The following is a 10,731-nucleotide window of genomic DNA, read 5'->3' on the forward strand; positions in this document are numbered from 1 at the left end:
GCAATAATGTAATGTAATGTAAATGGTCCTCGCACTGTGAGCCATTTTCCATGCACGCAAGCAAAAGGCTTTTTATATCAAGGAAGCAGGAGTGTATAAGCTTGGCACAGCATGGGAAAATGGAGTGGAGAGAAAGGGAGACACCTGCTTCCCTGGGGGGGGGGGGGGGGGGGTTGAGGGGGCCATTACAGCACTCTGTTTCCCAGTCAGCGGGCGTGAAGGAGACGAACAGTGAGAGGCCGCACCTGCTGGATAAGCCCAGGCTCGCTCCTGCCAGCCCGGGAAGAGGCGACATCATCAACCAGGGACAGCAGATCGCTGGAAAGTCAGATCAGACAGGCTGTGGAACCGTTCCAGCCGATTTCACGTTTCACGGTTAAATCTGAGCCTCAGCTTCCGATTCCTCACGCCTGGACTGCCACCGCCCCATGCTTGCGTTCCCCCCACACATCTCTCCATTAGCTGACTTCCTCTCGGGCCCAGATTCAATCCAACTGCAGTGTACTTTGCCCTTAAGTAAAAATCTAAGGATGTGTAACACTTCTTAGATTCATACGCAACATTTTCAAATGCAGCACTGGAACTTCTGAAGCCCTGAAAAAGTTATGCCTGATTGAAGCAAGTGTTGAGCAAGTTTTCCTTTAGTCAATATGAGTGCGTACAATGAACCAATATCTGACATGCTTGCTAAAGCACAGTATTGAACTGCAAAAGGATGTCAAGGAGCTGAACCAACTTAAACCCTGATTTGTAATTTCATTTTCCAAAAGTGACATGCAAGTTCTCATCGGTTTGTGCATGTGAGTGAGTCACACACACACACACACACAGACAGACAGACAGACAGGGGGTCACGCACACAGGCACACAGGCACACACACACACGCAAACAGGAGCAGAGAGGAGCTGCCACAGACTCTGTTCACACGTCTGACAGCTGGAAACCCCTGGGAAAAACAGACTAAAACGAAGACTAAACCGTCCCGTTCCAGATGCAGATGTTCTTTTTGCTAGGAGTGTCAAGCTGCCCTGTGAGAGAGGCTGAGAACTGGCGAATTGCTCATGGTCGAAGCAGTGAATGACATCATATTAATCAGGTGTGGACCAGCAAATCTTTCATGAATGGACTGATGAATCTTTCATGATAAAACTGGCAAACTGCACATGATCAAACCAGCAAATTGCTCATGACCTAATGGGTCAATTGCTCACTAGCAAACCAGCTGATTACTGACAAGCAACATGAGAGATTGCTCCTAATTGAACTGGTGATTCACACAAGTGAACCAACAAATCACTCACGTGCAAACCGTCGAATCAGTGCCCCAGCTCCAGTCCTCGTGCCACTCTCCCACAGAAACATTCATACACTCACGGTTTCCTGGTTTTTACCTTCTGCTGTTTTATCAAGAGAGGGATCCTTTCTCATAATGAACAGGTCATTATGATGTAACAGAAAAGATCTGAGCAGATAATCATAATCTCTTTTCTTATTCAGTGTTGAGCTGATATTGATTATAATAATAAAAACATAACATTACATCTTTTTGTCTTGGTTTTTCTTTAAAAATCACAGGGGTGGAGAAGAAAAAATACATTATAAATGAAAACAGGCTTATGTAAAAGGGATAAAATTGTTCAAACAATGACTAAAAAATGACTGTAACCAAGCCATAAACATAGACAACCCTCACCAACCTTGCTCTCCTGTCAAACAATTCCCCTCTCATTTTTACCACCTGGTGGGCGGAACCAGCCAATTAGGCAGTTTAACCAATTATCCAATGCCTGTCAAGCCACACCCTCATGCTTCCTAACTGACAAAGATGAAACTGATAAGAAAAAGCTTATATACTGCAAGATTTGTCTGCATTTGAAACAGGGTCCTGAACATGCAAATACACATTCATACCCTAAAAAAAAGGAAAGAAATGTCCATTGTGATGATTGTATCTTAACATATATACTTATTACAGATATAGATACATTTCTTAAGTCTGTTTTTTAAAAATTGTGTTTTTTTCTGTTTTGTGCAAATAAATGATGTTATGGTGATGATACTAACATCAGACCCAAGACAAAGACTCACAAATGGATGTGAGATCTGGGGTTACTGTCACAAAAAGAGCACGCAGCAGATCCTGTCACAGCTTAACCTTTGAGCTTTGTTTCTTCTCCAGGCTGCAGGTGCGTGAACGTGAGCTCAAACATGAACCCCGCGTGAAGAGAGGCAGGAAGAGAGGGGAGACGAAAAGGCACTTTGGAGTTTCCTATCATGAAAAAAAAGAGAGAGTTGAGGCGAGAAGGAAAAGAGGCACGAGGACTGGCGGTGTTTGATCTCTTTCACGTGAGATAGCTGCATCTGAGCAGAGTGCTATTATCATTTTATATCAGTATTCATGTAAGGAAGCAACTCCTTGGAAATGTCTGCCTTTGTGTCTGCTCATCACCAGCTGAACATCCTGTTCTGCCAAACTTTTAACTTTCTGGAATGATGCTTAAACTTTGCACTGAGTGTTGGGGAACTTAACCTATGTGGAACTGAAGGAGCTTATCTATATGGTGGTTTCCCAAAATCTAACCAGATCTAACTGGACGTGTGTCTGAATCTACCTATATATTATCATATTTTCTACCTCTAAATATCATGTCAGTATTTTAATTGTTCTTTATATTACATTGATGAATTTCCCTCGTCATTCAGTTTGCATCATCATAGTTTGCCTCCATATTTGCCCTTGTTTCTTCAAATTTGTGTTCAAATGCAAAAAGTGATGTGACCATTATTTTGTGGTTTTATGAAGATTGCTGATTTATAGTCATTGTTACACTTAAAAGATCATCCTTGTTTGTGTCACTGTAGTGTTTTTTTTCTGTACACAATGATCTTCCTTTCTTGTATTCTTTCTTGTGGATGAGATCTTGAAAGAGGTCCCAACTGTAGGCGCTCATTAACAAGTCATGGCACTTATTTTAGAGCCCAATAACTCCAGTGAATTGCCGCATCCCGTAACTGGTCCTTTCAAACTGACCATCTAATCATTTCCTGGTTCAGCTGGCTGAAAAAAAATTTAATTCCTTGCCTCCTCTCCTCAATCACTCAGCTGTGAGTGTTCCGACACAAAATGCCTGAAGTGCATCAGGGAGGCCTTTGCTGCTCATTGGCTCAGTGTCAGTATGAGATGCTGTCATTATCAACATTATTCATATTACTTTCATTTTTCAGTATTAGTGCTATATTAATTTTTGTAAAGAAATGATCATTTGTAGCTATAGTATTCCATCAAAGTACATGGGAGGCACATTGTGGAATGGTGCTTGCAGAGAAACAGAAATCTAGTGCAGAGGCAAATTGTGAGTGCTCTCCACTCACTGATAATGGAGGATTCTGGATGATACCATGAGCCTGTAGATGATGATCCACTGTTACCATAGCTACAGCTAGTTGATGTGCAATAGTTAAATACCTCAGATTCATGTAAATGCAATTAATGGTGAGAGACAAATATTGGCTGTATTCCTAAAGTGATATGGTGGGTGTCCAGGTGTCTTTACCTAGCCAAAGGCAACACAGACATCAAAGACTTTTTGTATATTACTCAAGCAAACCTGCGTTTTTTTTTTTTTTGTGAATGTCTGTTTTCTTTTCCATGCTTTTACCCTATCTTTACATTTATCTAAAATGTCAGTAATGTCTTTTATCTAAAATGTCAACAATGTAATGTTATCTTTGGAGTAGCTTTTCACAGATCAAGAACATATGGACATTTATCTCCACATTGCATTGTCTCACCAACACAAACAATTGCTTTAAATGCATTGACAAGTAAATGTAGTTCTCTCAGTTACCAGTAGTTGATGCCATCCATCATTTTTTGTCAAATGTATAGATGTTTTTCTTGGGTGACAGTGTACCATAGTGGTAAAGGAGCACAATTCATAACCAAAAGGTTGTTGGTTTGATTCCCCACTGGGCCACTGCTGCTATACCCATGAGCAAGATGCTTAACCTATGATTGTCTCAGTAAATATCCAGCTGCATAAATGGATAATGTTATGATAAACTGTAACTGATGTAAGACGCTCTGGATAAGAGTATCTGCTAGATGTCAATATATGTTTTTGTATCATTTTAGGTTAGATGTTAGAATCCAACTGACGCCACATAAAAGAGCAGGGTGAGGGCCCAGCCCATAATAACCTTGAGAATACTGGATATTAAAAATCACATTTCACTGCACACAGTGAACCTGCACAATCCACTCTAGTACATATTCAATGACATTCCTGATGTCATAGAATTCCGTTCGTAATGGAAGTTACCTCACTGGTGAACTGAGAGCTAAGAGCATAAGACAGGAAATGATGTCATGGCCAGGGCTGTTCGCTTGAAGCTTGTCATGTGACCTGACAAAGTAAGGCCAGCTGAGAGAGCTGGACCAAACGGTGTGCGGCAGCCAAAATAAAAGATTAAAGTGTTCCAAGCTTGGTCTTTGATCTTGACATTTGGGTAATTAGCTTTTTTTTTCTCCACAAAGTAAGGATAGAGTTTGAGAGGACCATTAGTCATAAAAATTAAATCTGTCAACACTGTCAGGGACAAAGGGCGCAGCTTTGGTAAAGATGACTTTTCATCTATTAGTTTGCTCCATGCAATCTGCATCTTGGCTCATTAAAACATATGCTAAGCATGTTCATTCATAAGTTATTCCAAAACAGAGGAAAGGCCCCCATCAAAAGCTATCAGTAATGGCTTTGCATATCACAGTCTTTATGTACTGTTACCGGGTGAACTCTTCTGTTCTCTTGTACTATGTCCATTTCTGATATGGCTCCCTAACACCTGGTGCCCTCTGTACCAAACACGCTAGCCTGCTTACCGTGTCTAGACACTGCCTGAAGGCTACGCTCCTACGGAAGTCAGAAACCCAGACTTCATAGATATTTTCAAACCCTAGCTCAAAAGCCATCGCTCTTTCATCTAACAATAGACTATTTCTTGTAGAGTGCATTGAGGTGCTACCAGGACCAAAGGTGTGATATAAATCAATTGTATTGTATGGTATTGTATTGTGCTTGTTTGCACCACACTACATCACATTACCCGGGCCTACAGCTCCCCACCATGCCATGCAGCACAAAATATCTTCCTGTTTGATCTTTCTCCAAGACACCTCACCTTTTACTGGAGTCCATCCTACCTGCACATTAAAGGTCGGGCACAGGTGTTTGCACAGGTAAGGGCTGATGTGCCAGCAGCGGTAGGCAGCTTCAGAGACAGCTATCAGCATCTTGGTCTGAGTCTTTCACATTGGGCCCTTTTCACTGGAGATTCCAGAACCATAAAGAGCTGTGAATCCCAGTGTTTCTGAAACATGGCAGATAAGAGCAACGTTTCACTGCATTATGAAGTGATACTTCACAGTGGACCTGCCACAATGAAGGGGGGGAGGGGTGCGGTGTCGTTGAGCCGATCGGATTAAGCGACTGAAATGTCGGTTCCTCTCCTCTTTACTCTCCCGTAACAGAGTGCCACAGGTGGGAGACTGCTTCCTCTCCGGCAGGAGTGACAGGGAAAATTAGCCAGCCTGACATTCATGAACTCACCCTGCCAGTTGCCATTTGAGTTTTCCACTCGAGCGGCGGCAGCAAACGAAATGTCAGAGCAGAATCCGGGGTGGCAGGTTGTTGCAGCATTTCCTGAGGAAATAAGCTGGTGTTGGCTGCAGCTGAGGCTGGGAAGTGGCTGTGGGGACGCAGGGGTAGAGCACAGGGCCAGTCATGTAGGAAAGCTCTGTGAGGTGAGTTTCAGAGTTGCGGTTGTTGGTGACTGTAGAACACGGGTGCATGGTCTCAGGGTCTCAGGGGCAATGTACAGAGCAGAAGGAAGAGACAAAACAACCGGCCTCCTTTCTGATCATATTAATCTTAAACTTGCTCTGCCATGGGGGAAAGATATCCACAAGTACACACACACATGGACAGACAGACAGACACACAGACACACACACACACAGGCACACATGCACACACCAAGCATGGACACACACAGCCACACACAGACACACAATCTTCCATCCCTGCACATTAGAGCGGACACAATCCAGAACTGTAAGAGGATTTCCTGTCATTTTACTTCTAACCCATGGGTGTCTAAACTTACCCATGCTAACCTCAAAACAACACAGGAATTCTGGAGGGTTTGGATGCACCGGAATCCCAGAATGCCTTGCAGTTGTCAAGACTGGTGACAGGCCACCACTTTCGAATATAGAATAATTTATACAGGTATATTTTTACCAATTATTTGTACTGTCAGCCCAGTGTGATTGCAGTTGTCTACTTCTGCACACACTAGCAGCAAAGAGCTGTGAACTTGGAGGTAAACTGTGAAAATTCAATGTGAAATTGCAATACTTTAAGCAGGCAGTGTTCTGAAAACCCGAACTCAAAAAACAATTTAAGGTACTCTGCTGAAATAAATATTACTGAGAATTTCCATCTGAATAACATTCACAAATTTAATTTTTTATGGTACCTTATGTATTTGAGATTTACCTGTTGATACCAAAATAAAGACAAGAATAAGAAAGATACCAGTAATAACCACACAAAAGAAATTTTATATATATTTATATTTTATTTATAGTTTTTCTCTGGAGGATATCTTGTACATCAAATATCCCATTGGCAGTTAAGCGCATTCAATGTGTTTTAGAAGCCAGAAACAGTCACTTGGTTCGACAAACACAATTACAAAAAAATAATAACCACAAAATTATGAGCTGCATGTGTATCACATACAAAAAAAATCCCATGCCTACTCAGTAGGTAACTACAACATTCCAACTTCTGAATATGTAGATATTTACACTTCAATTACAAAAATAGACCTTTGAGATTTTCTCTCTTTTTTTTGCTTACATTCTAAAGAAATGAAGCTGTGACCTCAAGTCTTTTCATCGGCTTCCCTTAAAGTCCCTCTTACGTTCTGTAAAAATATCCCTTACGCTTTAAGGCTCTGCAGATGCAATGCACCCAGTCGCATCATGTCAAATCGTCAGCTAGGCTTCACAAAAGGCACCAAAAACGTTTTTTAAACTGTTTTTGTCTCACTTTTTTTTTTTTTGAAACAGACCTTTTTGCTACATGTGAAAGAGTGAGAGAGAAAGAAAGAGAGAAAGTACCGGTGGATGATATTTACAAAGTAATAGAAAGCAACTTCACTTGAACACATGCTTTTTTTCCCCAAACAAATTCAAAACGTATCACGTTATTTTCACTACGTAATAGAGAAAATAGCTATAAAACATGGCCCTGCTAATTCCGAAATGATACAATGTAAATATGCAAAGAAGGTTTTTATACAATAGTACCAAATAATGAAAAAGAAACAAAAATGGCACACGTACAATATACATATAGCTTATGTATATCATCAAAGTCTTTGTGAGTGTCTGCCTCTCATTGTGTCAAATTTGCTTGAGTGTCCTTGAATTGGAGAGTGTTAAGCGTTAAGAATTCAGGCATTGGACTGCGAGGAGGGGGAGGTCCCTGTCGCTGGTTCAAGTCTTTTTCTCTGTAGCTCTTTCCTCTCCAATGTCTTTGACGTGTCTTTAGGTACTCAACAGTCTATACAGCAGAGGGAGTGGGAGAGCAAAAAAAAAAGTGCTTTGCAGAAGGGGGTAACAAGTCTCTTAAGCTGCTTGTTCAGAGTGGAGGTGGAGGGGGAGAGAGTTAAAAAAAGGAGGGATGTCTTAGCAGATCTCGATTGTCCTCGGTGACAGGGTGGACTGAATGTCCGACAGAGGCGTGGCCACGGGGGAGCTGTAGATGTTGGAGGCCATGGAGGAGGGGAACGTGGTGGCCACCTGCGTCTGGAAGGTGCCAGAGACTGAGGGGTAAGTGGTGGCGGCTGAGGGGGACGGGTACGAGGTGTGCACGGGCGAGGAGTAGCAGGAGGGCACCGGGGAAGGGTAGGAGGAGACAGGGGACGGGTAGGATGCGACGGGCGAGGGGTAGCTAGAGGCCGGGGAGGGGGCGGAGACAGGGAGCGGCACCTTCTCCACCTTCTTGTCCTTCTGCCGCAGGTGGATCTTGGTGTGGCGCTTGCGCTCGTCGCTGCGGGCGAACTTGCGGCCGCAGACGTCGCAGGCGAAGGGCTTCTCGCCCGTGTGCGTGCGGATGTGGGTGGTCAGGTGGTCGCTGCGGCTGAAGTTGCGCATACAGATGCGGCACTGGAAGGGCTTCTGACCCGTGTGGATGCGGATGTGGCGGGTCAGCTCGTCCGAGCGGGAGAAGCGGCGGTCGCAGGTCTCCACGGGGCAGGCATAGGGCCGCTCGTGGGGCGGGGTCTTGCTCGGCCGGGCGGAGTACTTGCGGCCACCCCTGCCGGGCTTGATCAGCTGTGACGGGTAGGCGCCCTTCGGGTCCTGGGACCCTGTCTGGGTGGCGAAGGCCTTGATGGTGGACAGCGGGGTGAGAGGCTGCTGCTGCTGCTGGCCAGATTGAGACTGGAAGGGCTTCTGGTCGGGGGGCATGAGGCCGACCTCGGTCTGCTGCTGGGGGAAGAGGTAGTCTGGGATCATGGGCACAGGGAAGCTGGAGGCCTTGCCGCCAGGGTAGGCGGGGGGTGGGTACTGGATGGCACCGCCCGCGGGGCTGGGGAAGGACTGGCTCTGCTCGGGGAAGATGTCGGGGCTGGCACAGGAGTAGGTGGGCGCGGCCGAGTAGATGGGATTGGGGTCACTGAGGTGGATGGAGCAGCCAAGGCTGGATTGGGAGGAGGAGGAGGAGGTGGAGGAGGAAGAGGAGGAGCTGACAGAGGCGGCCGTGGATGGGGCCGAGGGGGCGGGCAGGTTGGTCATCCCCACCAATCCGCTGACCAGGCTGAAGATGGGCTCCGCCCACAGGCTGTTGCTGCAGGTGGTGGCGGGCTCGAGGGTGAAGCGCCCCGTGTAGGAGATGGGGGGCAGCCTCTGGGCAGTGAAGCTCTGCTCTGACAGGGGCTTCTCGCAGCCCAGGGAGATGTCGGGGAGTGTATCTGCAGGAGGGAAGGCAGCGAGAGAGAGAGGGAGTTAAAGATCAGCTGCTCAGTCAGCGACAGTGCACTTCTCAGCTGCTGGCAAGCAGTCCTGGGGGGCCGTGGGGGAGATTCCTACTGGCTCTCCTCACAGAGAGGAGCATCCCCAACAGCAGCGAATGTGCTGACGCAAGCCAGGAGAATCCCCCCAAAATCAGGCTACCCCCTTGCAGCCCCCCCCCCCACCCCACATCCCGCCTTCCTTGTCATTTGCTCAGTGCACCCCACAATCCAACGCAAGCCCCTGTCACAAGCATGTTCATGCATTCCCCTTCTGTCTGCTTCCTCAGCTAACTCCATCATTCGAGGCATTTCACTGCAGAAGAACTGCAATTCAGCTAGCATTAGCAGTGCAGTTTTAATGTGCCAAATGCATGTGCTCTAAAAATCTATAAATCTAAGACACAGAAGTTATGTGCTTTAAAACCTAATATGCTTTCTATTTATGAATGCACATGCTTCATTCATTGGTATTAAATAATTCAACACACTTCACAAATCGTTAATATTAAAGGATTTTGCTTGCTATTGATCACAGTTTGAGTACTGATATCTACTCAAGTTTAATTTAAAAGCACATTTTTACGGTACATGCATCTACATTATATTTCCCCCATGCATGCCTCATCCCTCTGTTGCACAAATGAAAAAAGAACCAGCTCTTACCTCCAGTCAAGTGGTCGTACTGATCTCCCGGCTCACCGGTCCCGAACCCTGCACCTTCTGGCGCTGAGGCGGTGAGGAAGGGGGTCCCCGCTGAGTGGAGCAGCATGACCTCCTCCAGCTTGGGGTAGTTATCCATGGGGGAGTGGGGGAAGCTCAGGGGGTCTGAGATCTGCAGGGCTGGCAGAAGCATCTCTGTCTTGGCTGCGGCCATCCTTTCCCTACTGGTGCCGGTGTGGAGCTGAGCGCTAGGGAGGGGATCACTCCTCAGGGGAGACAGGTGAAGATGCTGCTGCTGTTGGTGCTGATGCAGTTTCAATGGGTCTCCAGATTTTTCTGCAGTGTCCTTGTTTTGAAGATTCTTCCTTCTCCTTCTTCAGCAGGAGAAGAAAAAAATATCCACTTTGTTCAAAAAATACGGTGACAGAAATCAGAGCTGTCCAAGTTGTTCATTCCCAGAACAACAAAAACACGAGAGTGAAGATCAATGCGTTAACACCGGCTGTTCTTGAAGCGTGTTGTAGAGTCTGCGGCAATTTTGTTGTTGTTGTTTGAATTAATGTTTAATTCACTCATTCATTTTTTGTGCGTGAATATGTGTTTCTCAGAGGGAGATTGAACTCGCGTTCTGTGTGCCTGCCTCTCTCTGTACTAGCAGTGAGTCTGTTGGGCTCTCAGGGCTGTTTCACTATTGAGAGGATCCCCACTGGTTTATATATCCTCCTGCCGTGACGTAGATGTCCATATATGGACTGGAGGAAGCCCATATTTAGGCACTGCAGTGGAGAACACATGACGCTTGCCAAAGGGAAAAGGCAGAGCGGAGCAACTGTAAATGGAACGAGTGCAATTAATCCAAATAAATATCCAGTCTTTCACTCCAGCCCGAACCAATGCATTTTTAGCCGACAATATTGTCAAAAAAGTAAACACTCCTTTTTCGCTTAAAGCCCTGGCTGAACGTGGATTTCCCATCTGCGCTGGAA

The 10,731-nt window shown here is 45.5% G+C and overlaps 1 protein-coding gene across 1 annotated transcript; it reads right to left on the minus strand.

Annotated features, from left to right (window-relative positions):
• Positions 1–6,657: 6,657 nt before the first annotated feature.
• On the minus strand, positions 6,658–10,425 carry LOC118775163 (early growth response protein 1-like). Its single transcript, XM_036524915.1, has 2 exons — positions 9,749–10,425; positions 6,658–9,043 (listed from the first exon to the last, which is right to left on the minus strand). Exons 1-2 carry the CDS (start codon positions 9,957–9,959, stop codon positions 7,758–7,760), a joined length of 1,497 nt encoding a protein of 498 aa, XP_036380808.1. The 5' UTR covers positions 9,960–10,425; the 3' UTR covers positions 6,658–7,757.
• Between the last annotated feature and the right edge of the window lie 306 nt (positions 10,426–10,731).

This window comes from Megalops cyprinoides, chromosome 3 (genome assembly GCF_013368585.1).
Source record: "Megalops cyprinoides isolate fMegCyp1 chromosome 3, fMegCyp1.pri, whole genome shotgun sequence".
Taxonomy (NCBI): domain Eukaryota; kingdom Metazoa; phylum Chordata; class Actinopteri; order Elopiformes; family Megalopidae; genus Megalops; species Megalops cyprinoides.